Source organism: Plasmodium malariae, assembly GCF_900090045.1.
Source record: "Plasmodium malariae genome assembly, chromosome: 14".
Classification (NCBI taxonomy): Eukaryota; Apicomplexa; class Aconoidasida; order Haemosporida; family Plasmodiidae; genus Plasmodium; species Plasmodium malariae.
Genome location: NC_041788.1, coordinates 1765071 through 1792926, shown reverse-complemented (window position 1 = coordinate 1792926; position 27856 = coordinate 1765071). Strand labels below are relative to the sequence as shown.

Genomic DNA, 27856 nt, shown 5'->3' with positions numbered 1-27856 from the left:
TTGTAACTGCTCCTGTTACCCCTTTGGGGTAAGAAAAACCCATATATGCCTTTTTTTTTTTTTGTATTTCTTTTGAATTGTAAATTTTAACTAGTATTTATATATATGTATAGATATATATATATGATAAAGTTTTATATAATTTGTAAGTACCCTTTTTGCTTACTTTCTGAAATTTTTATTTTTTTCTTTTTGATTAATTTCTTGCCTTTCCGATTATTTTGTTTAAAAAGTTCTATAATTTTGTATGTACATTTTTTACAAGTGTAACTACATAAACATATATATATGTACATATATATTTGTGTAATATCTTGTTTGATTAAATGCTGTAATATAGTGTACCTTCCACAGCACTAATAATACGTCCTTTATTTTTTTTTATACATTTACCAATTACTTTTCAGCCATTTTTTTGTAGTTTATGACACATTTATATGTTAATTTAAAGGCGACTATTTTAAGATTATTTATATATGTTGTATAAATAAAAAAAGTTATGGCGTCAAACATTTTATTTGAAGATCGTTTTGTCATTAGTAGTGTTGATAATTCAAAATTTGAAAAAGTGAGTAGAATAAAAGCGAAAAGTACAGGTTATGATGCAGAATTGATTCTTGATGTTCATTCTGAATTGTTTAAAGTGGAAGAAAAGAAAGTAATAAAAAAATAATTTTTTTTTTTTTTTTTTTTTTTTTTCTTTTATATATTTCCTTTATGAGACTATTAAGTTTATACATACCACTTAGTATGAACGGATGTAATACCAAGTTTATATATATGTACAATTCTGACAGGCTATTTACTTGGCTCTTCAAGATAAGCTTTTAAACCAAAATGATGAAAAGTCTTGGGAACAAAATGAAAACATTTCATTAAATAATATTGAATACATTATGAGTGGAAGGATTTTTAAATTTGAAGAATTGTCATCGGAAAGGAGGTTCATTACTTATTTAACATAATAAAAATTTTTTTGTTATATATTACGTAAACTATATTTTATTTTTGTCCTAATATAAATCTAAAACGTTCGACTGAATTGTATGTATTTATGTATATAAACATATGTATGGGTACATATGTATATGTACATATACACATAGATATTTTTTTTATTTTATATTTATGTTCGCGTATTCATATATTGTGTGTATGTGTGCTTTTTTTTAAAGGACGATATATGCATCCTTTGGAGGATTAATGATGGCCTTAACTAGTGATAAGCAGTTTATTGGAGATTTGGAAATTGACATGAAAATTTACTTACTTACAAAAAATATAGACATTGAAAGAGCATGAGAATGAATAGTGAATTTTTATACAACATATATGTATATATATATATTTATATATAAAATAAATATGTTTGAAAAAGAATAAAAATTTTAAAATTTATCCTGGATATGTCAGCATGGTAATTATTTTAAGGTTTTTCAGCATAATAATTAAAATTGAATTCTAATAATTTTAAATCGTATCTGTTTAATCAAATTTTTTAATTTTAAAAAAGTTTTATAACGTTATTTTTAACATTTATTTTTTCATGCCTATATAGTTATTTTTAATTATACATATGTGCAATTATTATATTTTTTTAAATATGAGTTAAAATTTTTATCATTAATTAATATCCTATGTGCTAATAAATATGAAAATATGAATATAAACATAAGTGTGTACATGTGTTTCTATTTTTTTTTTTAATTGTCCTTGGGGTTAAATGAAATTCATTACAGTTTATTATAAGCTTATATTAATTATTGCTAATTATATGTAATTTGTTCTTTGCATTTTATCATACTAAAATTACTACGAAATAAATTATTAAAAATGAAAGAAAAAAATTTTTTTTTACATATTAATTTTTTTGATATGAAGTGTTCATTATTAAAAAATGATAAATACATTCTAACAATAAAATTTCAAATAATTTTTGCTTCATAGAGGCACAATAAAAAAAAGGGAGCAAAATAGGGGTATGAAAAAAAAAAATATAAAAATATAAGTAAAAAAAATGCTAATACTGTAAATAAATATTTAAATATGAAAGCACATATAAATAAAACACACACATATATATAGTATAGATTATATGATTACCAAAATAAGTATTTAAACACATATATGTAAATGTAAGAATATATGTTGTAAATAATTAAAAAAATAAAAGGGAAAAAAAGTTCATTTACGAAGAACTCTTCTAATCATTTTTTTATATATTATAAAATATCTGACTATGTTTTTTGTGTACTTCGTAAAAATTAAGTATATATGTATATATATATATATATATATACATATACATACATATATGTATGTAGGCTTGTTTTTTTTTTTTTTTTTTTTTGTGGGTATGTACATATTTATTAATAATTTATATACGTTTGGGCTCATGTTGTGTATATTGCTCCTATATGCTTTATTGTATCAATACCATTTTTCACTTTTTTATTTGATTTTTCCTTTTTTTTTTTTTGAATGACTCTTTTTAAAATATAATAAATTAAAGACAATGTCAATCGCAGAAACGAAATAAATTAACCTGATTTGAATAGCAATATAGCTACCTGCCCAATATAAAAGTAAATAAAATTTTTAGTTTCATGCGTAACATAAGAACCAAAATTTCTTCCTACTACACAATGCCATGTGGGATCGTATTTTCTGTCAAATTCTTTTTTTATATGTGCAGCAATATCTTTTTCTACATTATATTTTTGCAAAGCTTGATTAGCACAGTCAATAGCATCTATTTGCATTTCTTCGGTCATATCTACATTTTTTACAACAGCATTTTTATTCGATTTTCTATCGGCCATTTTGGTGAATACGAACGTATATATAAATTTATATACAAATAAATAAAATATGTTTTAAAGTATTTGTTTTTTATTTTGCAAGTTATAAAGTGAAACAAAATTAAGGTATGTATACTGTATAATAATATATATAACTAAAAATAGTATATATAGAATTTTCTTCTGTTCCACTAATAATTTCCATTAATATATAAATGCTTATAAGTATATACACATTTTGATCGCTAAAATTGTACGTTATTTAATTTTGTATTGTATATGTTTATATTCTTTAAGCAATAATACAAAACAAATTGTTAAATATATTTTCTCTTTATTTTTTTCAGCCTTTTACTTTTGTGTCATGTCGTCAAACAAGTATAGGTGTTTGATTTAATTAAAAAAAAAAAAATATATGAAACATGTATTATTGTTATTTCACTTTTTAAATTTAATCCCTATATTGTTTTGCATTTTAAAATACGTTTGCACTTTTCCGAAAGCTATCTTTTAGTCTTCAGAGAATTATTTCAATTTTGCACAACATAAAAATATAAATATGCATGTACATATATACATTTACAAATTTACAATGTACTATGAACTGCTTTGACATAAAATAAAGTCTTCACACTGAAAATGGTCAACTCGTCTGTTTTTTACGTCTAAATAACACTTAAATAAACTCTTCAATTAAATTTTTTAGCTTTTTCTTCTTAATATGCTTCTACTTTTGGCAAAGTTATCCGCTTAAAGGGATTTATCACATACTTATGTATGTATTCTTTATATAACTTAACAATATTTATTTATGCGAAAAAGGTGTAATTAAACCTTAGCGCATAAATTGAATGAGGTGATAACATTATATGGTAATAATAAATAATATAAAAGTGTAAAATATTGATACTAAAAAAATATCATAAAATAAAATAAAAATTTATACCGTACATAAATTTTACGAATTGTATCTTCTTACATAGTTATTTTATTATATGTATAATTTTTTTTTTTAGTATAATCAAAAAAAAAAAAAAAAAAAAAAAGTATATTCATAAATAAAAACAAAACTTTTTAATAGTATTAGAGTGCTTGTTTTAATAATGCATATTTTCATTTTGGCTTTAAATTTTTATTTTTTGTTTTGTTTTGTTTTAATTTTTTTTTTTTTTTTCTATTTTAATACGCATACAAAAGCTTAAGGAATTAAGGAATTGTGAAACAAATCATTAATTAAAATTTTTAATATAAGACAAAACAAAAAAAAAAAAAAAAAAACACAGATACCTATATATAGTATGCATATACATATATATATGTATATATATATATATAGTAAATATTTATACATATATGTACAAAAATATTATATATGCATGTATACACACATTTAAATATAATTGCTTATATACTAAAATATTATATATGCATGTGTACACACATTTAAATATAATTGCTTATGTACTAAAATATTATATATGCATGTATACACACATTTAAATATAATTGCTTATGTACTAAAAGATGATATAAGCATGTGTACTCACACACATATATATACATACGTACATGCATATAATTATGCATACATATACGAATATACACATATATAAATATATAGATATATGAATATGTACATATATGATTATATACATATATTTATACATATGTATATTTATGTATACACAACAACAATGGCAAAGAAATGAATATATGATGAAACAAGGCAATTATGGTAGAAATCTTATTTTTATTTAATATGTATGCGTTTTCTGATTAAACCAGCTAGAAGTTCCTCCAGGAAGGTCACTAGCTGACATGTCCGAAACTTTAAAATATTCTGAGTTTGTTAAGAACATTTTTATAATAAAATAAGTTGATATGAACTGCAGAAAAGCAGTTCCAAACAACATGAACCTTTGTCTCCAATAAGTATCAAATATATAACATATCATAAAAATTATGGGAAATGAGAATATGTAAAATAGACCATATATGTACATTTTCTTTAAAAAGTTACGAATAGGGGCTATTTTGGCTTCTAAAAATAAATTATTTATATTAACATGATATACAATTGCTAACAATACTCTTAAAGCTAGTATGATATATCCGGTTATGTTATCATTGTCAAAATATTTCGAGGAGGATTCCTTAATATACGTGTTATCTAATATAACTAAAACAACCTACAAATAATAAAGGTAGTGGTCAATATATATGTACACATATAAATTAAAAATATAATTATCAGTATTTATAAAATGCAAACACCATATTATAAAAAATTATACTACTTAAAGAACATAATTTATAAACATTTAAACTAAAAGAAAAAAAAAAAAAAGAAAAAAAAAAGATGGATTACAAAGTTTAATCTACGCATTTAAATTTTAAAATTTGGATGGAAAATATATTTATTTTTGCATTCCTCATTGCGTGATACATGAATATATGCATACGGATATATGTGTTCATACGTGTGTGGAATTTATTCTTACGTGGAAGAAGGTGATAATACCAAATATAATTTTGATTCTTGAAAAAATGTTAAATCTTGCCTCAAAAATGGTTAAGCCATAACTCAATGAAAGCAACATGGTACACATAATAATTTGAGTTAAAAAATTTAGTATATTAAAAGATATCTTAAAAAGTTCAATTCCAATACCGTTTTTTGAATATACTAGTAAATGTATAAGTAATAAAAAGTTAGATATTAACTGTATTAATATTACAACAGCAACACACAAGACCATTGCATGTTTATGCTTCTTCGATACAATGTTTTGAATAATTCTATTACCATATTGAAAAATTAAAAAGATATATAGAATAGTTAAAATGAATGTAAGTATAGGAGAATGTAATAACTCGTACGAAAAATGAGAATTGTTTGTTTGAAATATATTTACTTCATATTCTACTTTAAACCCTTCATTTTCATATATATAATCTATTACTTGTTCATAGAACCCATTTTTATATAAATTATTATACATATTAGTAAAATTTTTCATGTTTTTAAAATTATGATACTTGAGAAAAAAAGACATATCTTCTACCTCGCCTTTTGTGAAATTATTTTCTAAAAATAAAAGCCTTTTAGGATTTTCTAAAAGTGTATTTTTATCAAAATTATTTGATTTGTAATATTTTGCATCATAGTCCTTTATTCTTCTATCATTATCATGATCGTCACTAATATCATGTTGACTACCACTGATATTTAATTCTGCAGATGATAAGTTTGAAATATCTTTTTTGTTTGATGCTTTTAGTAAGTATTCCCAGTATGCTAATTTAGCTCTTATGTTTAATTTCAAATTATGAATAAAGCTATCATAGCAATCATCAAACATTAAAAACCATACATGAACTCGATGTGTCGTTTTAGCATAAATATTTTTATATTCATAGTTTTCATTTTTTTCATTAATAAGTAGTGCATGATTTGAAATTTCCGACTGCAAATATTTATTATTTTTTAGTTCACTATAAGTACTAGTAAAAGACATAGAATGTTTATTATTTATAAAATTCTTAATGTTGTATGTTTTACTATTAATTAAATCGGAATATTTAAAATGAAAAGGTATCTTGAACCTATGTACACTCCTTAAATTTCCAAAAGCAAAACATTTTTCATATTTATTTACATAGTTTTGCTCAATATCAAGCATTAGAGTTATTCTTTGGGTTAGAGGCTGTAGATTATTGTTGGTTAATACATAATATGCATTATCATAATCCATATTAAACAACTTACTATTTACATTGTCTTCTCCATCATTTGATAATCTACTATTAATTTTATAGTAGTTATGAAGCAATTTTGTAAATATATTATCCTTAAGCCTCATTTTAATGTTGAATTCGCAGGTTCCTATACTACAACTAAATTTTGTTAAATAATGAATCTTCTCATTTTTTTTTATATTAAAATCTCCATGGAATACTTTACCTTTCACATCATTTTGTACTATAATTGATACCAAAAACCCCAAAAAAATAAAAAAGCGCTTAAATATTTTTGTCATATTTTTTTGATCCTTTCTATAATTAATTAGTAGCGTCTAAAACTTTTATTTTTTTTATTGTACCAAAATTTACACTTGCAGTGCTTCTTATACTTTTGTTACTGCTTTTGCTATGTAAGTCTTTTTTCAATAAAGTACAATCGTCAACCTACGGAGTCAGTTGCTGTAAAGCCCAAACTTCTTGTGCTTCTTTTGCACAGAGATATGGCTTTAAAACGATGAATACGTATATATGTGTTGTTCACACGTTGCACATATACCCGTACATTTGTCGTTTTTACAAGTATCCGCTAAAATATATCATAATCAAAAAAATACAAACATTTTACCAACTATTATGATAACTGTAGTGTAACCACAAAGTGTAATCTTTTAAATTTTAAATTAAATATTAATATGTAGAATAAAATGTATAAAATTATTGAAAGAGATTTACATAATAAAAAAAAATATATATATATTCGAGTGTACGACACTTAAAAGAAGATTAAAGTGTAAAAAAAAGAAAAAAAGAAGAAAAATGACGAAAAATGAAGGAAAATGAAGAAAAATGAAGGAAAATGAAGAAAAATGAAGGAAAATGAAAGAAAATGAAGAAATATGAAGGAAAATGAAGAAATATGAAGAATAAATATTTAAATAATAAAACAGAACAAGCACAATGACAAAGCAACAATAAATAATAAAATATAACAACAAAAACGAAAACTAAAAAATAAAAAAAAAAAAAGAAAATAGACAAATCACTTTTCTATATTATTTTAAATATAAAATTATGAGCTTATATTAAAATAAAATATAACAAGATATAATAATATATATTTAAAACTTAATTTCACATTACAGTACTCTTTTATTTTTTTTTTTTTTTGACTAATATTATTTTTAATTCCTTGTTTTTAATTTAGCGTTATATACTGTACCATATCTGAAGAATAAAGAAAGTTAAAATAAAAAAACATATGAACTATAGTATCAAGGGGAAAAGCAGAAAAAAAAAAAAAAAAAAAAATTCTTCAAAAGGGTTATATAAAAAAAAAAAGAAAGAAAAAAAATCAACATAGAACTATTTTTATTGCACATGTAGACTTTTTTTCTTTAAAAAAAGTGTATACACATCATTTAACAACCTAAAATAAACCTCAAAATAACCCACAATTTTTAATTGCGTCCTTTATATGCTATCTAAATTAAATTATTACAGTTGACCCATTTTGATTGAATGTTGAATTTATATAAATTTTTATGCTTTGGAAAAAATAAAAATAAGACATTCTTACACTTCTGAATAACTTTTATTATTATTATGAAAACCTCAAACTGTCTTATATTTAATCTACCATTATTTAAAAAAAAAAAAAAAGCGAATGGGAAAGACTGTAAAAAGAAACACTGTAGGTATTAATTTAAAATGCTATTAATGCTTTAACATGTTTGCCTTATTTCCTTTTCCCTTCAAAAGCATATAATATTTTTAATTTTACGTTTTGGTATATTATATTTCATATCAAAAAACATTTAAATGCGTTCTCACATGATTGTTCCATTTAACTTGTATTTTTTGTCTTCATTATGGGTTATTTGTTATAGACTCATATTTATTTTAAGAGTATGGATTGAGCAAATGTTCCTTTTATATTTTTGTTTATAAGTTTGATGTACAATTAAAATGTAGGGTTTTTCCTCATAAAGGAAAAAAATAGGTGAACAATAAGCATCAGTAATATGATATATATATATATACACACATACGCACATATATATATATATATATATACCTAAATATATAAATTCATCAATTTCATTTTAATATGTTGTAAGGCGAAAAAAAATGAGCAAATTAAATATATTTTACAAGTAACAGCTAGCTAATTACCCTCCTTTCAAAGTTTTCAAATTTTTTTTTTTTGTTTTTTTATGTATAAATTACACATGTTTATACATGTTTGAATTAAAAATAAATACGAAGAATATTAAAAGAATAATTATGTTTTTAATATTTATGATAGTGTTCAACATTTATTCTTAAAATCATATAAGATTAATTATATGAGTTTTTGTATGAAGGCTTTTAAAAAGTTGTAAAATTGTTGTCTTTTTTTTTTTTTTTTTTTTTGAAAAAGGAAAAAAAAAAAAAAAAAAACACATACACCTTTCTGATATGGTTTTATATTCTTGAATTTTATTTAAATAATACATTTTTCTTATTTGTCTTTTTTTTATTTAATTTATTTTTTAATTTCTTCCTTCGAGTTTTAAGAGGGGTCACCAGGGAAAAAAGAAAGTAGATGGTTATTTAACTCCCTTTTTAAATAACCTCCAAAAAATAAAAAATTACAGTTAAATAAATAAGACGTCACATAATTATGTATACATATATATATATGCATATATATATGAATGATCATCTTACACGTACATATTTTTAATTTATTTTGTTCTTGTGAATAACAAGATTAAAACTTGCAAGAACATGAAAAATACGCAAAAATTACGACATTTGTGTGTTAATTTGTTGTAAAAAAAAAAAAAAAAAAAAAAGTGAAGTAAAGCTAACTTTTACGGGTATAATAAAGGTAAAATAGTGAAATATCTGGATATTGAAAAATTAAAATGTCGGACATATCTGATTTTTCGGGTAATGATGAATTTTCGGATGGTGAAAAGCAAAGAAAATTATTCAACAGAAAATCAAGGAATTCAACTCTCCAAAAAAAAAATACTACAGATAAAGCAGAGTCTTTAAGTAAAATGAGTAGTGCGAAAAGTTCTGATAATATCCAAGAAGAAAATAGAAAAACATCTATACAAAAATCAGAAACTCTCAAATCGACGAAGAGTTTAAACACTAAAAGGGGCTCTCAAGATGAGCATATATTAAATTCAAATGACTCCAAATCATTTAAAAATCAATATAGTGCTTCTAAACTGAAAGATGAGGGAAAATCCAATACCAATCCCAATGCCCGAGTAGCAGATTGTGTTATGTCTCCACCAGAGTTTTTTTTGTCTCATATTTATCATGATAATAAAGTGTTTACAAAAAAGTACGGTCACTCAATAGTAGAATATGAGAATGAGTTCTTTATTTATGGTGGAATAAATTCGCATAATGAATATTTGGACGAATTCTTAATTTTTACATATGGTCCTAATACATTTACTTCTAAAAAGTTGAGTGTAAATCCTGGAAAAAGAGCATATTCATCCATGACACTAACATATAATGCTAATTATAATCCATCTTTATTAGTGTTTGGAGGATTATGTGGACCTAACATAGTAGCAAAGGACTGTTATATGTATGACTTTTCGGAAGATGCATGGTCGAAATATTCTTACAGATTAGATTCCATTCCAGGATCACGATTTGGACATGCATATACGTTCTGCCCTAGTACTTATACAACAATTATTTGGGGAGGACTAAATAGAAATAATGAATTATTAAAAACTGGGTATAAATTTGTTGGAGGAGAATGGTCAGAAATTAAGCATAAAGGTATAAGTCCTTCAGGAAGAGTTTTTTCTTCTCTTGTTTGGTTAGATAGAACAACGAAAGATAATATCAGTTATAGTCTTCTTTATTTATTTGGTGGAGATTTAAATAGTAAAGGATCTCCAACAGATGAATTATGGGTATATAATATCAAAAATGAAAATTGGACATTAGTCAAAAACTCATCTGGGGAAGCACCTTGTGCAAGATGGAAACATGGAGCTGTTATTATCGATAAAAATATGTGGATATCTGGTGGCTTGTGTTCTGGTTGGTTTTCTAATTATAGTATTCCTGATTTATATGTATATGATATTCCATCTAATTGTTGGTTTAATTGTCAGATAGCATCTAAACAGATACATAACTGTTATGATTATGGTACCTTAAATTTACATTCTCAAACGAAAGCTTTTTTTCTATTTGGTGGGAAAAATGCTAATAATGATCCCACCTCTAATGTGTGTAGATTTGCACCTCTATGCACAAGTGTGTCTATTATGACTATGAGAAACGAAATAAAGAGATTTTCTAATTATGTCCTTGAAGTTAAGAAAGAATCAGAAGAAACTGCAAATAATGTATCAGAAATGCAAAAAATTATCCATACATACAGTCTAGACATAAAAGATTTTAAAATTTTATTTGAGGCCCTAACAAGAAGTATACAAATGCTTAATGTACATATAGAAAATATTGACAGGGAAGTATCACTTTTAAAAAAAAAAAATTCAGGAAATGATGAAAAAAAAGAGAATAATGAGAATAATGAGAATGATGAGAATAATAGGAGTAATGGGAATAACGAGAAAAATGACCCTAAGGATATAGCTCCAACAAATGTCGACAATACAACAAAAAAGGAAAGCACTGAATGTGAGGTTAACAAAGCGGGAGAAGACAAAACTCAAGAATAGTATGTGTCTCATATGTGGACATTGCATGCATATGTATATATATGTGTATTTATGTACGTATGTATGTGTGTGTTTATTCTTATACGTATGTACTTACATATGTATGTATGTATATATATAATGAGAGAGATAAGAAGAATGCCCACATATGCTACTATTCGATGACTTAAGAGTGAGGATCACACCTTTCAAAGGACCATACCATTTCCTCTACCAGATGATAGCTATATCACCATTTTCTTATTCCATTTTTTATTATATCACCATTTATTAGTTTTTTCCTTTTTTAAACAATTTTTAATGATTTTATTGTAAAATTAAAATTTTTGACGGAAAGAGCTCGTTTTTTAATGTTCCTTATGGACTCCTTTATTTGGGTAATGTTCCTTTGTGTGAATACATATTATATCTGGTTTATACGCAAAATGCCTCAATCTTTTTTTTTTTTTTTCGCTTGTTTGATTCTTTTTACTTTTTAGCCCATTTTATACTTTTTCTATCTCTTATATATGACATCCACTCTATATATATATATATATATATATATATATATATCTTACACTTTAATTTTTCTTTTTTTCAAGGATGCTTTATATTTATGTTACATTAACTAATATTATGTGGTATTTTTACAAATACCCGTAGATCTTATAATACCTTTTCAAGGATACAAATAAACTTATTAAACGAATGTCTCATATTAATGCAAATTTAAAAAAAAAAAAACACTATAATAATGGAAATAGACAAATAATGCATATATTTTTTTATATACAATCTTGCAAATATTACATAATTATCAAAAGTATTATTTTTTTTTTTTACAATGATAACAATTATGTAAAAAAAAAAAAAAAAAAAATATATACCTATATTTTATTATTTCCCAAAATAATATATAGAAAAATGTTCAATAACGTAGTAAAAGAAAAAAAAAAAAAACGAAAAGTAGTTAGTAAAACAATACATGCAATATTTTGTTTAAAAAATATACAAGTTTAATATTATTCCTATAAATAATATAGTAGATAAAACATCATGAAATACAAAAGAGAGGAGTTATCGAAAAAAGATATTGTTATAAAAACAAATGAAACTAAGAGTCTTTCTATGTATGAAGAAGCTGACGATTTTTCTAATTCTACATTGTCTGACGTTGATAATTCGTATAAGTTCTGGTATAATATAGAAGACGGGTATTAAATCAAATAGAAAAAAAAAAAAAGAGATATACATAAATATTTATAAAAATATATAAGAATATTTAATAATATTTATGAATATCTAGATAAATAAATTAAAAAAATATTAAAAAAAGTATTTTTTCTAATTAGAGGTATATCGGAAATATGTAAAGAATTCGAAAGTTCCGAGAATGAGAGTGAAGAAAAAGTTGGAGTAGAAAAATTCGATTCTCATAAATCGTGCAACAGCACTGAGGTCAATACTTTACCAATGGAGGTTGATACAATGATAGAAGATAATAGCATTCTAGAAATAGAAACAGAGAAGCCTATTTTATTTAATAATAAAAAAGTATGAAAACAGAATGTATATAATTCAAAATTTTTGTGCAATACTAAAAGTTTAAATATATTTAATAAAAAAAATTTATATTGATATATGAATATAACTAATACGAAAAGACTGTAAAAAGTGTGGTAACGCGAAAAAAAAAAAATATATATATATATACATATGTATATTCATGTTTACCCAAAAATTTATGTATTCATACAGTTATATATACTAATTTTTCGTAAAAATTTTGTGAATTTCATATATAAACAACAAAATACAATAAAAAAGAAACTCTTTTAAAATATTAAAGAAGGGATTCCAGGGGTTAATAGGTGCATATAACTTCTTCCTAACATAAATGTAAAAACACACACAAACCCACAATAAGTGCATACATACATGCAAACGTGCATATGTACATTCCTATGATTAAGCTGTTTAAAATTTTAAAATGCAAAGGTTATTTTCTCTTTGATTTGCTCCACAAAGTTGTAGTCAACCTTTCTGAGAGAAATAAAAGGCTTAAAAATTTCTGCGTATTGTAAAAGATTTTTTTGAGTTATTTCTGAATATTTATTATCATTAGAATAGGATTTCACTTGAACAAGAACTCTATCTTGATATAAAGGAATTAAAAAATTTGCATCCTTGTAATGCCTTAAAACCAAGATAACGATGTGATTACTATTTCCATATTTATTATGAAATATATGAGCTTGTGCGAAAATTTTATGACTCAAATTGTAATCAAACGATGTAATTACCTTTTTATAACTACTATGAACGATGTATTCCGAAACAATTTTAATGTCTACTTTATTTTTTTCAGATGATTTTAAGATGGCACCTTGTTCATATTTTCTTAATAATGATATGTTTTTTAAATGATTTGGTTCTAAATATTCTCTAAAGAGAAAATCTTTATTTTGTGACCGTGGTGATAATATATTCGATTCTTCTTTTAAATCAAATTTAAAATAATAATCCACCCATTTAAATTTATTGTTAACATCTGATGCTTTCGTAATAATATTTATTAATTTTTGAAAATTTGCATCTTCATCAATAGGTATATTTTCATCAGATATGTATAAGCTACTTAACGAATATTCGGTATATTTAAAAAAATTCTTTTCCCCCAGAGTATTTAATAATATATTATCATCAATTAGTTTGTTTTCACTATTTTTTATTAAATTTGCGTTCTTTTTTTCACTAGTATCACCATCTCTACTATTTTCATTCTTATTATAGAAGTCCGATATAAAATCATCGAATATTTGTTCAACACTTTCACTCATTTTTACTCATTTTGTCTAATTTTTTTTTCTCCCTTATTTGGTTTAATCGTCAAAACGAAAAATATTAACGAGCTCTTATTTATGTAAAAAGAACACTATAACTATGTAAAAATTTAGAGCCACAGTGTCATTGTAACATATCCTGAATTTACAACTTAAGAACTCGAACGAAGAGAAATGGAAATAATATGAATTAATTTAGTTTAAATTTACAACACATCAGAGGGTCTTTATATAATTTACATCGAAAGTATAATACATAACGTTAAAAAAAAAAAAAGAAAAAAAATGGGAAAATAAGTGGTTTGTTTCCTTTGAAAAAGATTCTACAACCCTGTAGATTTATCGATTATCTTATGACTGCCTGTGCGAGGAGAATTAATATACATACAAAAGAAATGATCATATAAACTCCTACTATTTTTATTAACCTTTTTACAGAATAAAAATGATATAAATTTGCCTTTTATCAGTTAACAAAGAATGGAAGTCTCAAAAAAAAAAAAAAAAAAAAAATATATATATATATATATATATATATATATATAAAGAAAAAAAAACAAGAATTTTCAAAAATTATTTTACCTAAACATAGAGTAATCTAAGAAGGTATGAGGAGAATACTGTTTTCTTTATATGTTATGTTTGTTAGTATAGAATGTAATATTTGTGTAAGAACGTTTTTTACGCTTCAATTATTTTTCTTTTTTTTTTCTCCTCTTATTTTAATTTCTGAACTTGAATGAAATATGCAAATTAAACATGTTTTACATGTTTTTTTTCCATTCCCCTATTTCAAAGAGATTAATCATTCGTTGATGTTTATTTAAAAAAAAAAAAAAAAATGAAATCATAAAAGAGTGCAATAATATCACTATCAATGTAGTCATGTATATACGTATAAAATAAACACCTGCTTATCATTTTTTGCATCGAAAAATTGAAGAAAAAGTTATTAATACATGAAAATAAAATTCCTTCCAAATTAAAATTAAAAAACATATTAAGAAGAAAAAGAAAGAAAATTTTAAAATGTTATTTCGCTTCGAAATAGTCATAAATCGATGAAAATTTTAATATAAAATGATGAAGTACAATTTTAGTATTCAAAAAATAACATAATGATTAAACGCACTATTTATTTTCAACTTACCTGGCTGGCGTTTGGGGTAGCTCACGAATTACCCTGACGTAGTTCGGAGCAGAGCATTGCACTCAGCTGACTGTGATGAGCTATAGACTTTCCACATGGAAGGTGCTAACAGCAAAATTTTTGCCCGTGGCATACTTCATCTTATGATTATGCCATTAACCCTACAGTAATTAAATTATCAATTTTTTGCATAATCTTTTTCATAATTAGCAAAGTTAAAAAAAATATATAGAAAAAGTAAATTTATATGTTTTTAATTATGTTTAAGAAGAGGGTAAGTATGTTAAGCATATTGACAGTATTGACAGTATTTGCTAAAACGTAATATTTTCATAAAGTTATAAAATTAGTGCTATTATAAAAATATTATATCAATATCCTCAGCTCTTTCAGTTTTTTTTAAAATAATATAGAAGATTATTTATAATAGGAATTATTTAAAAAAATTAAGCACACACAGGTGTAATATTTTTATAAAATATATTTTTTTTTTTTTGTGTTATATGGAAAAAACAGTATTCATAAAATGAGCACATAATAACATTATTATTAAATATAGCAATTTATACATTTATGTTGTTTAAGAAAACTATAACAGAATAGGGAATTAATTTTACTGTTACAAATGTATATTTATATATAAATATATATGTATATATATAAAATCGTATGAAGAAATTTATATATCTTATTATATTTTAAATGTTCTCCAATCCATATATTTTGACATGTTCATAAAAATGTTATAATTTGTAATGTATATAAAAATATATATATATATATATATATTTAGTTAAATAGCCATTTTTAAGGCAAAAAATATTTCGTAATAATTTTAAAAAGGTTACTTAAGCTCTACACATTTAAAATGAAATTTTTCAAAAATTGTAATTTTTTTTTCGATTTTTTTTAATTTTTTTTTTTATTTTAATGAGGAATATATATTATCCATATAGCTTGTTAAACTTTCCATATATTAGTATATCTATATGCTTAATTAAAATTATTGATATTATTTGAAGCACTACAAAATATGATGTGAATTTTATTATTTACCACATTTTTTTTTTTTATGCAAGTTTATTGTTCAGTTATTTAAACCTTCATTTAGTGAAATCTTTTGCAATAAATTGAATTTCCCTTAAAAAATTTTAATTTCGTTGACGACTTCTTTTAAATGACATTTAATTTTTTTTTCATTAAAAAAAAAGTAAAATGTTAGTTTAGTAATAATTACAGTAAGAAGTTGGGGAAGAAATTATTTTGATAAAGTTTATGTATTTATATATTTATATCTATATATGAACATATTTTTTTATGTACATTACATATAATGTGCACGCATTCTGCCAAAAAATTGCAGGATAAGCAGCATAAAATAAAACTTACTGTTTTCTCTTATAAAAGAAATATTTAATGACTCACTGTTATCACTGCTAATGGTGTTTCTTAACTTTAAGAGTTAAGCCTTGAAATGTAATATATGTGCAAAGGGTGACTATTTTTAATCACTTTAGTAATATCCATTCTTTTCATTTATTTTCTTCATTTCTGTGAATATGTTTTTCATGTACAGTAATGCGGTCAGTACTCATCGAAAAAATTTACATAGCCTATTAAGTTTTTTTTTTATTTTGCTATTGTTACTTGCTTTTTATTTATGATACATCGGTTTAAGGTTAACTTTTTATTTTATACTATAGTTTAAACATAATTTTTAAAAGAAACATTTTCTGAAGCTATTAATTAAATATTAAATTTTATTTTTTATAACTATTCATCATTTTTTTTTGACGAAAAAAAAAAAAATGGAGATATATTATCAAGAAGGCGAAAATACAATTTGATGAGTATATCATATCGTCCTTTTATATTTTGTAGAATCCTATAGAAAAATATACAGGTTTATTTAATCTTAAAATAGACACTGCTATTGAATTGACTTTTGTGCATATATTGTATACATATATATATGAATGCATATAAGAATGTAAGAGTACATATGAACTTTTTTTTTTCAAAGGAATAAAAAATTAAAAAGCGGAAATGCAAATGCTTCAATCAGGGGAGTACTTAATTTTGTGTCTTCATTTAATTAAATGTTGGAAATTTTCAATCTTTTTTTCTTATAAAAATTGCATAATAAAAAATTGATTAGGTAAATATGTTCAAACAAAATATTTATATAAATTTCCATTTTTCTATTTTCTTGCGAAATTTCCTAAATATTTTACATGATTAATTTTTATGTTTTAATTTTAATGAAAAATTAGCGTTATTTGATTAAAAATTATCTATTTTACGTATTTATATTTCAAAAAAAAGGTTTCGAGAATACTTTATATCAAATGACGCATATGTATATATTAACATACATGCCCATGCATTTATATACATATGCTTCTATATCTTCCTTAAAAGCTTAATATGCCTACTTAAAATAAGTTTTATTTTGATTTAATTATTATTCGAAGTTACAACGTGCACATTTTTACGTTACAAATAAAACTAATTTCAAAATGTTTTAACTTTATATAGTTAAATGTAAAGCTTAGTTTTTTCATATTTACTTATATCTTTACTTATTGTGATTTTTTTTTTTTTTTAATTGTAAAATAGTATATCAAGCTTTGAAGGAAAATAAGGAAAAAATTTACAAAGATAAAATTAAAAATATATACCTCTTTTTTTTTTTTTCTTTTTTTTACAGAATTATTATTTAAAATTGAAAGAAGCGTGATTAATTGAAATGTAATTTAAATATATAACAACTACATTTATTTTTCCTTTTTTAATATGTATATATATATATATACTGTATATATATATTCTTCGAGGATATCTTCACTATTCATAATAAATAACTTTGACACTCATGATTTCCTTATAACGGTAAATAAAATAAAAAATAATATACTTATATATACGTTTTTTGCAGGGAAATATATATTCGTATATTACGTAAATAATACTTAAAATATTTTATGTTCCTTCTTTTCACACATACATATCATAATAATATATTATCAGTAAAATATATACTACAAAAATATAGTAATAAAGTATTATCAGATAAAAAGGGGGAAATAAAAAATTATATAAAATAACTTAAGGTATATTTTACAATATTTTATTATCGTAATTATTGACCTTTAAAATAGACACTTTTCTGAATATAGAACTTTTATTTTCTAACTGAAAAACGAAAATTATATGTAAACAAAACAAAAAATAGAAAAAGTATTAATATAAATGCTAGGGGGGTTGTGTAATAAAAATAAGGGAAATTATTAAATATCTATATATTTAAGATGTAAATGTCTGTAAATATATATTTGACGGATGATAAAAATAGCCTTATGCATGTTATGCATTTTAAAAATATACAAAAAACAAATAATAATTGATATGAAAATTCTTTAAAATATTATTATAAAAACCAACTAAAATATATATATTATAATAGACCAAAAATTAAGAAAAAAAAAAAAAAAGTTATATAAAAACAAAAATTCATTCAAAAATAATTGTATTCCTACTATTGTCTTTATTTAAAATAAATACAATACTATTTTTTTTTAATTAAATGAATGTAAAATAATTTAAAATATAAATTATCCTTAAACAAACATAATAATAAAAATTTTATGGGATACTCTTGCAGCGGAAAATTGGATAAGATTACCCATAATCACATATTCCTTTTACAATTATACATATTCAACGTGTAAGTTGTATGTAGGCAAGAGCTAATCATTTAGAAGGATATAAAACAAATTTACAATCTATTTTCTTGTTACAAAATTAATAAATAATATATACATATATATTATATATATATATTTTTTTTTTTTTTTTTGCCCTTATAGAAATGCAGCTGTTATAAGTAGCATAGTATAAAAAAATGAACTTTTCTGTACGTATTTTATTTTACCATATAATTATGTAAAATATATAAGGATTATAATAATATACATTTAACATGATATATAAAAAAATATTAAAAATAAGTTTAATATATGTAATATGTATATAATGTAAATATATATATAAGTACATATTAGTATCCACTATCATTTCCCATATATACTTTAAAAAATAAATATACGATTCTGCATCATTTAATTTTTCAAATATTTACAGCCATTTAATCTTCTTACTAATTTTAATAGACTTATAAATTTAATACATTATTATTATTCTTATTTGCTCTGATTAATTCAAAATATATCATATAAAAATTATTTGATATGTAAATATTAACATTAAATAAGAAAAAATAAAAAGTTTCAAAGTACATAAATATTATATAAAAAATAATGCAGCAGCATAAATGCTTCCTCCTTATCATAACGAAAGATAGCTAATAAGTATATAAAGAGAATATTGGAAATAACGAAAAATATAAAATACAAATAGAATATTTTTTTTTTAAACTCTTATAAAAAATAATTATGGTAAATATATTATATTTTTTATTTTATATTCAGGAATAATAAAATTTCGAAATAATACAAAAAAAAAATATATTTACTAGGTATATATTAGCTTTTTGAAAAATATAAATATATTAACAAAAAAAAAAAAAGAAAAGAGGGTTTTATTTGAATTTTGCATGTTCGTATTTTTATACTTATTTTGCTATATGAATATGGGAAAAAAAAAATAATAAAAATTAAAAAATAATAAAAAAAAAGGATAAAAACGCACGAAGTAGAACATATTTAAATTAAAAAAAACAAAAAAAACAATAAGATTTAAGAGATTAATAAAAAATGCAATTAACTTAAAAATTTAAATTAAATTTATAAAATAAAATAACAAAAAATGTATATTATATATATATATATATATATATATATATATATATATATATATATATATATATAATATATACATATATATATGTAACATAAAATTGCATTTATGACATAAAAAAATACTTAAAATGAAAAATTAAATTAAATTAAATAAAATTAGTAATGTATTTTTGTTTGTTTTAAAATAATAAAAATAAGCATGAAATTTTTTTTTTTTTTTTTTTTTCTTACATATATTATTTTAAAAATTTTTATATTTTAATTTTTTTTTTTTATTTAAAAATATTTTGCATATTTATGATATATTCTATATTTATTGTACATATATATATATATATGAAGTACATATATTATATATATATATGTACAAGTACTTATTTATGTATTAAAGTACATATATATATATTAAATATATATAATATATATGTACTTAAGTACTTTTATATATATATAATTACATTATATATATATAAGTACATAAATATACATCTAAGCGCATATATATATATTTGAGTACATATATATATAATATATATTTAAGTACTTATAAGTACATACATATATATATATTAAATTACTATATATAATTTTTTAAGTATATATAAGTACATGTATATAAGTAATTACATGTACAGTATTATAAACTAGTTATGAATACATAATATTTATATATATGTTTTACCATCTTTTTAACGACGGTAAGAACAAATGAGAATTTTTTTTAATGTTAATATATATAAAATATAAAATAACGAAGTTATTATTAAGTACAAGTGAATATAAAAATAATAATTCGAGAGAATGCGAAAGTAGTATATATCATCGTCAAATAATAAAATCGAAATTTTTTTATTATTTACGTTATAGATGATATGTATTCGTTAAAAGGCTTGATATATTATCAACAAAAAATGAAATAACCACCCATTATTATTATGATAATATTTTTATAAAATATATAAACATTAAATATAATAGTAGAAGGGGATGTAAGTTACAAAATATTTAATAAAAAAAAAAGAAACATGAAATAAATAGTACACAAAAAAAAAACAAAAAAACAAAAAAACAAAAATAAAAAACGGAAAAAAGTGAGAGCATAAAAAAAAGGAAAAAAGAAAATATTATCAATTAATAAAGTACTATAAAATTAAATGGTAATTTTGATTACAACATAAAGTGTGATAAATTCCATTAACCAAGTATTTAGTACTAATAATAATTCATATATATATATATTAAAATTAATTCATATATAATATTTTAATAATAATTTACACATAATATTGTAAAAATAATTCGTATGTAATATAGTTATAGTAAGAAAAACAAAAAAGAAAAGGAAGTTCGTGCTAATAATTATAATACACACATACAATGATATTTCCAAAAATATAAATGCATTAAATAATTTGAATAATAATAAATACAGATTTTAAGGAATTGAGAGATAATGTGAATAAAATAAATGCTACGTTATGTGTAAATACACAACAGTAGTTGATAATATCAATTTTAATTGAAAAAAATAATAACGTAATTACTTCTTAATAGTGATAATAATAATGTTACTACAAAGAACAATAATTATGTTATTATAAAATAAAAAAAAAAAAATCAAGTGAAACGATAATAATTGTCGTAACAAAAAGAAGGGAAGGAGAACAAAACGGGTTTCAAAACGACAGAATAATAGCAGTATTAGTAATATAAATAAGATGAATTCAAATAATGATGAAATGAGCAATTTTCGTAATGTTAGTAACAATAATAATGATATGAATAATAATATATTTGATCCACATAGGAATAATAATGACATTAATAATATAAATAATGACTGCGTCAAAAATAATAATATGAATTACAGCTCTCTTTCAAATGAAAATACGATTGACGATAATGGATATGACATAAACTATTTTAATGATGACGATAATGATAACAACAACTGTAATCATAACAATGATAGTAATCATAGCATTGATAATAATAACAATACCAATGAAAAAGGTAACAGTATTGGCAGTGATGGTAACAACAAATGCCATTGTGTAAGTCACAACTTAAATGATGGCATCCATTTTAACAGAATAAATAATGCAAGTGATAACTGCAGTTATAATGATAATAATAATAACAGTAATACAAATAGTAACACTAATAGTAATAGTAACAGTAATCAAACAAGTAACAATATATTTTTAAATTGTGAAGAAGAAAACATAACAAAAAGTAATGTAAAGAATGCATTTTTTAATAATGTAGATGATGTAAGAAGCTTCGAAAGAGGTATATTATATTTAACAGAAGATGAGTTAACTTATATATCGAATGCAATGAATTTATTAGGATTTCGATTTTATGAAATAAACTGCGAAAAATCGAAATCCGAAAAAAGAAATACGTTCACAGCCATATCGAAAAGACACCTAAATGAAATTAAAAATTTACGTTGTTCTTTATCAAATAATATATATGATGCAGGAAAGAGAAAGTCAAAGAAATCTTTTGACAAATTTTATTCTAAAGAAGAATGGAGTGCTATTACTAAAGAAAATAATAATGATAAGCAAAAAGAGACCAATAAAAAAAAAATAATAAACAATAATAATGAAGATGAAAAATCAACTCTTCTTGTAAAAGGTGATAGGAGAAACACTATAAATGAAAAAAATAATAACAATGTTAGTAATTCTACTCATAGTACCCTTGACCTAAGAGGGAATAATAGACAGGGTAGTAGCAGTTCATTATTAGCTAACTCAAAATATCATGAAAATGAAAAAATTCAACAAAATAAAAGTAATTTAACTAGAAAAGGTGGAATTAGTAAAAATGAAGTAGATAATAGTAATAATAAAAACAGTAATAGTAATGTTAACAAGAATTCACATGGTACTTTAACAAATGCTGGAAAGGGGAAAATGTCAAGATATAACAGTAGTAGTACTTGTAATAATAATAATAATAATAATAAAAAAGGAGCACCCGGGGCAGGAGGTGGAAAGGAGATGTTAAAAAAAAGACAAAGAAATAGTAGTAACTTTCATGAAGATAGCACAGTTGAAGAATATGAACAACACAAAAGAACATATAAAAAAAGAGTTTATAAAACAAGGAATCTATGGAAAAATAATTGTTTTAAGATATTACATAAGTTAAAAAAAAAAGAATATTGTTGCTGGTTTTTAGAACCAGTAAACCCAGAATTAGATGGAATACCAAATTATTTTAATATAATAAAAAATCCAATGGATTTTCAAACAATCGAAAATAAATTATTAAATAATAAATATAATAATCCTTTTGAATGGCAACAGGATGTTAGACAAATTTTTTTTAATGCTTTTACTTATCACAAAGTCAAAAATTGTGTTTGGAATGATGCCTATAAATTAGCTAAAGAATTTGATAGGTTAGTAAAACAAAATTCCAAAATGGAAAGTCTTCTTTCCGAGTTCACAAAAAACACGAATTCTGTATATTTAGATATGAATAAATATAATGAAATATTATCGAATAATTATGATTATGATGATAACATTAGTAGAAGCAGGAATAGTAGTAGCAGTTATAGTAGCAATAGCAGTGATAATATTAGTTCAGATAATAATAATAATAAAAGGAATAACACTACAAATAGTAGAAGTAATTATCACCCTGCTAAAAGAAGGAATAATAATAATATGGTCAAGACAGGAGCAGGTGGTGGTAGTGGATTTATGAATAGTAATGTGAATACATCTTCTAGCAATATTGTATATCCTATACATAATAAAAAAGGAGATAAATTATATAATACAAATAAACAGACATCAAATGTTTCTTCGAAAAATACTCATGAAAAGTTTATAAATAATAAAAAGGATAATTTCTCTAATTTAATTAAGAATAATAGTAATAACAACAATAATAGTAATAATTCTATAGAATTCGAACCACCTAGTATTGGTACTATACCCGAACCACCGGGAATACAGAAAATAGGAATTAATGATAAAGGATTAAATAATTATCAAGTTAATTTACTTTTTAAAAATTTAAGAAGATTAGCTCCGAATCAAAGAAGAGCCGCGCTTGAAATAATACAAGATGACTTGGGTATATTAGCAGAAAATCATATGTTTGATAAATTTTTCACTTTTGATACTGATTTATTATCTATAGAAAAACAGAAAAGAATATTTTTATACATTAACCATATGGGTAGAATTAATTTAGAACAGTATAAAGCTTCTTTAATATCTTCTGAACAAATTCCTAATTGCAATATTGCAAAAGGAAAAATACCCATGAAGAATATTAACAACAACAAAAATTACATGAATAATAATAATAATAATGATCATTATGATAAACGAAGAGCTAATAGATATATATCATCGTCATCTAATTCTTCCGATTCATCATCGTCAAATTCGTCTGACTCATCTACCTTTTCAACATCAAGTGATGACGACAGTGATACAGATAGCGATTCTGATATGGATTCAGATTCCTATGATAAAAAAAAGGTAAAAAGGCAGTTACCAAGTGATAAAAAAAAAGAAATGGCAAATAATTTTTTAGATAATAGAAGAAAATCGTTACCACAGTACAAACCAGTAGATGAAAATAAAAAAAATTTAGAAATTAGAGAAGATGTTATGGGGATGCATGCAGATTTTTTAGCATCTATGGACACACCAAAAAATCCCCAAAAAAATCGTAAAAACTCAGGCTCTGCTTGGCCTGAGTGGAAAGGACAAGTTATTCAACAAGCCATTTTGACTCAACATCAGACAAATGTTCCTATAAACAAAAAGGAACTAATAGCTGAGGGTTATGACGCAAAAATATAGAGAGCAAAATAAATTATGGCGAATTATAGAACACATAAATAAAAAAAAAATAAGTTTATAACCTAGTTTAAGGGGGGTAAGGTTCCCATAACTTGTGTAATGATATATGCACTTGGAAGAATTATTATACATAATATATTTATGTATATATAATTATGTAATAAATTACATATTGAACACTTAATATAGATATCAAATAAATAGCTTGCAATTGTTAATATTTTAAGAGAGATGCTTCTCTAGAATATGTGAAAATTTTAAATTTTACTTGAGTACCAAAAAAAGTTTGACAAAGTAAAAAACTAACCTCTAAATGTAAGAAATATTAAGTAGTATAATGATGTATTAAAGAGAGTAAAAAAATTATTTAAAAAAAAAAAAAAAAAAAAAAAAACCCAAAACCAACATCAATACGTGTAAATTTGTAAAACCCGTTTTACAACTTAGCTAATTCCTTTTGTCGACCAGTTATTATTATATAATAATTGTCGCGTAAATATATAATTTTTAGTGTTGCATGTACACATATATATATATATATATATATTAGATGAATATGTGTACGTACGAGCACAAATCATGTTTTAGTAGTTTTATTAAACAAGAGAAAAATGCATTTTTTAATTTTATATTTTACTTTTTTTTTTTTTTTTTAAATATATGTTTAAAATAAAAATAACATTTAATAAAAAAAAGGAAGTTTAACAAATCTAGAGTATAATTGTTATACATACATACATACATACACATATATATATATATATATATATATATATATATATATATATATATTTATTTATTTATTTTTGAGACCTTTTTTGTTATTCACACTATATATTTTATTATATTATTATGCCTGTATTTATATTCAGAATAAATCAAAACTGCATACTTTTTGGTTTATAAAAATCAGAAATTAATATATATTATTTTCTCTTTTTTGCTTTTTAAATAACGAATGTTATACGTACCATATATATGTAAACAAATAATTGCATAAAAATGTATTTATGTATATATATATTTATTTATTTATGTTTTATATATATATTTTTCTTTTATCCCTGCTTTTACTAGTACTAGGAAAAGGGGAATTAAATAATGAAATAACATAATAACCTAAAATATTAATAAAATTTTGGGAAGAATGAAAAATCGTTCTGCCCAATATATATGTTGTTACATTTAAAATCCGTGGAACAGTTGAAATTACACTTTATGCATTATGCCGCTTTAACATATAAAATAAATGTTATGAAAGCAATAAAATATATATGTACAGTATATAATATATCATTTATTCAATGGATATAAACTCAGATGTCTTTTTTTGGTTTATTTAACAAAAGGTAAAAGCGCTATGTAGTTTTAATAGATTAAAAAGTAAAATAACAAAATGTAATAAAACTAATAATTGGTACAATAAAAACAAAAAAAATAAAATGGAATAAAACGAAGGAATAACTAAATAGAAGTTTTAAAAAAAAAAAAAAAAATGTATTAAACAGTGTAACACAAAAATGGATTATACAAATGAGAGAATACGCAATAAACTTGTATGTAAACACTTGTAATAAATGGGGAAATGATAAAAAGGCAAAACGAAATTTTATGAATTATGTTTATTATACATAATAAAAAATCAACACTCACGTATAAGGAACTTAACATACACGTAAAAAAAAAAAAAAAATGTATTACTACTAATTCAAAATTTTACATTATTATATAAATGACTTAGCAGAAAGATCTTTTTTATTCGTTTCTTTTTTTTTGGTTTCTTCGATTATTTCATTTATTCCCGACTAACTGGTTTTTCCCATTTTCTCCCTCACATAAATGGAGTGTGATTTTATATTTTCCTCCGAAAATTTTTGCTGAACTAATTCCTTCATATTTCTTATGGCTTTGGCTGGGTCTAAGCCTTTAGGACAACATAATGAACAGTTCATAATTCCATGACACCTATACAATTTCATTGTATCATTAACTTCCATTAAACGTTCATCTGTGTATTCATCTCTACTATCGACAATCCATCGATAAGCTTGCATTAATGTAGCAGGTCCTAAATAATATTCGGGATTCCACCAATACGATGGGCATGAAGTAGAACAAGAAGCACACATAATACATTCATATAAACCATCTAATTTCTTTCTATCTTCAATAGACTGATAAAATTCTTTTTGTCCCTTTTCTTTTTTCGTTTTTCTTTTTAACCATGGATCAATAGATTTATACTGATTGTAAAAATTAGTTAAATCTGGCACTAAATCCTTCATAATGTATAAGTTTGGTAAGGGATGTATTTCTGTAACCTCTTTTTTGTTTTTATTTACTTCTGTTAAGCAAGCTAATCCATTTTTTCCATTAATGTTCATAGCACAACTACCACATATACCTTCTCGACAACTCCTCCTAAAAGACAAAGTAGAATCTATTTCATCTTTTATTTTTATTAATACGTCTAAAACCATTGGCCCACAATTATCGATATCTACTTCAAACGTTTGCATTTTTGGTCTCTTATTATTACTTTGAGGATTATATCTAAATATGGAAAATTTTTTTAGCTGATTTTGTTCCTTATTTTTCGTTGTTTGTTCTGACTCATTCTTTAATGATTCATTATTAATTATAGACTCATTAATTAATGGGGACTTTACACTTGAAAAAAACCCTACTTTATTATATAAATACCATGATTTGTAATGTAATACGTTCATAGTAAATCTCAACTCATTTTTTTTTACCATTTTTTTTTTTTTTTTTCATTTAAAAAGGCTTAAATCTTTAAATGCACATATATACAAAAAAGCGCATAATACTTTTACAAATACATATACATATATATATATATATATGTACATTCGTATGTGAGAATATAAATTCAGTACTCATAAATTTTGTAATTTTTTTTTTCCTTATCAGTAATATTTTTACGAAAATAAATAATT

At 22.6% G+C, this 27856-nt stretch overlaps 8 protein-coding genes and 1 non-coding gene across 9 annotated transcripts; 5 read left to right on the top strand and 4 right to left on the bottom strand.

The window, feature by feature from the left end:
- Positions 1-499: 499 nt before the first annotated feature.
- RPB8 (DNA-directed RNA polymerases I, II, and III subunit RPABC3, putative) lies at positions 500-1302 on the top strand (the record flags this gene model as incomplete). The annotated part of the gene is made up of 3 exons (XM_029008052.1): positions 500-658; positions 798-943; positions 1176-1302. The coding sequence occupies 3 exons, from the start codon at positions 500-502 to the stop codon at positions 1300-1302; spliced, it is 432 nt and encodes a 143-aa protein (XP_028864380.1).
- A 1238-nt stretch (positions 1303-2540) lies between these two features.
- DLC8 (dynein light chain 1, putative) lies at positions 2541-2822 on the bottom strand (the record flags this gene model as incomplete). The annotated part of the gene is made up of 1 exon (XM_029008051.1): positions 2541-2822. One exon carries the CDS (start codon positions 2820-2822, stop codon positions 2541-2543), a length of 282 nt encoding a protein of 93 aa, XP_028864379.1.
- A 1733-nt stretch (positions 2823-4555) lies between these two features.
- PmUG01_14048300 (integral membrane protein GPR180, putative) lies at positions 4556-6841 on the bottom strand (the record flags this gene model as incomplete). Its single annotated transcript, XM_029008050.1, has 2 exons — positions 4556-4990; positions 5303-6841. 2 exons carry the CDS (start codon positions 6839-6841, stop codon positions 4556-4558), a joined length of 1974 nt encoding a protein of 657 aa, XP_028864378.1.
- Positions 6842-9454: 2613 nt separating this feature from the next.
- On the top strand, positions 9455-11257 carry PmUG01_14048200 (conserved Plasmodium protein, unknown function; the record flags this gene model as incomplete). The annotated part of the gene is made up of 1 exon (XM_029008049.1): positions 9455-11257. The coding sequence occupies one exon, from the start codon at positions 9455-9457 to the stop codon at positions 11255-11257; it is 1803 nt and encodes a 600-aa protein (XP_028864377.1).
- Positions 11258-12295: 1038 nt separating this feature from the next.
- Positions 12296-12799, top strand: PmUG01_14048100 (conserved Plasmodium protein, unknown function; the record flags this gene model as incomplete). Its single annotated transcript, XM_029008048.1, has 2 exons — positions 12296-12453; positions 12592-12799. The coding sequence occupies 2 exons, from the start codon at positions 12296-12298 to the stop codon at positions 12797-12799; spliced, it is 366 nt and encodes a 121-aa protein (XP_028864376.1).
- A 425-nt stretch (positions 12800-13224) lies between these two features.
- Positions 13225-14079, bottom strand: PmUG01_14048000 (conserved Plasmodium protein, unknown function; the record flags this gene model as incomplete). The annotated part of the gene is made up of 1 exon (XM_029008047.1): positions 13225-14079. One exon carries the CDS (start codon positions 14077-14079, stop codon positions 13225-13227), a length of 855 nt encoding a protein of 284 aa, XP_028864375.1.
- A 1145-nt stretch (positions 14080-15224) lies between these two features.
- PmUG01_14047900 lies at positions 15225-15388 on the top strand. Its single transcript, XR_003751958.1, has one exon. It is a non-coding gene; the product is annotated as an uncharacterized ncRNA (small nuclear RNA).
- A 6382-nt stretch (positions 15389-21770) lies between these two features.
- BDP2 (bromodomain protein 2, putative) lies at positions 21771-24896 on the top strand (the record flags this gene model as incomplete). Its single annotated transcript, XM_029008046.1, has 1 exon — positions 21771-24896. One exon carries the CDS (start codon positions 21771-21773, stop codon positions 24894-24896), a length of 3126 nt encoding a protein of 1041 aa, XP_028864374.1.
- Positions 24897-26701: 1805 nt separating this feature from the next.
- PmUG01_14047700 (iron-sulfur subunit of succinate dehydrogenase, putative) lies at positions 26702-27655 on the bottom strand (the record flags this gene model as incomplete). Its single annotated transcript, XM_029008045.1, has 1 exon — positions 26702-27655. One exon carries the CDS (start codon positions 27653-27655, stop codon positions 26702-26704), a length of 954 nt encoding a protein of 317 aa, XP_028864373.1.
- Between the last annotated feature and the right edge of the window lie 201 nt (positions 27656-27856).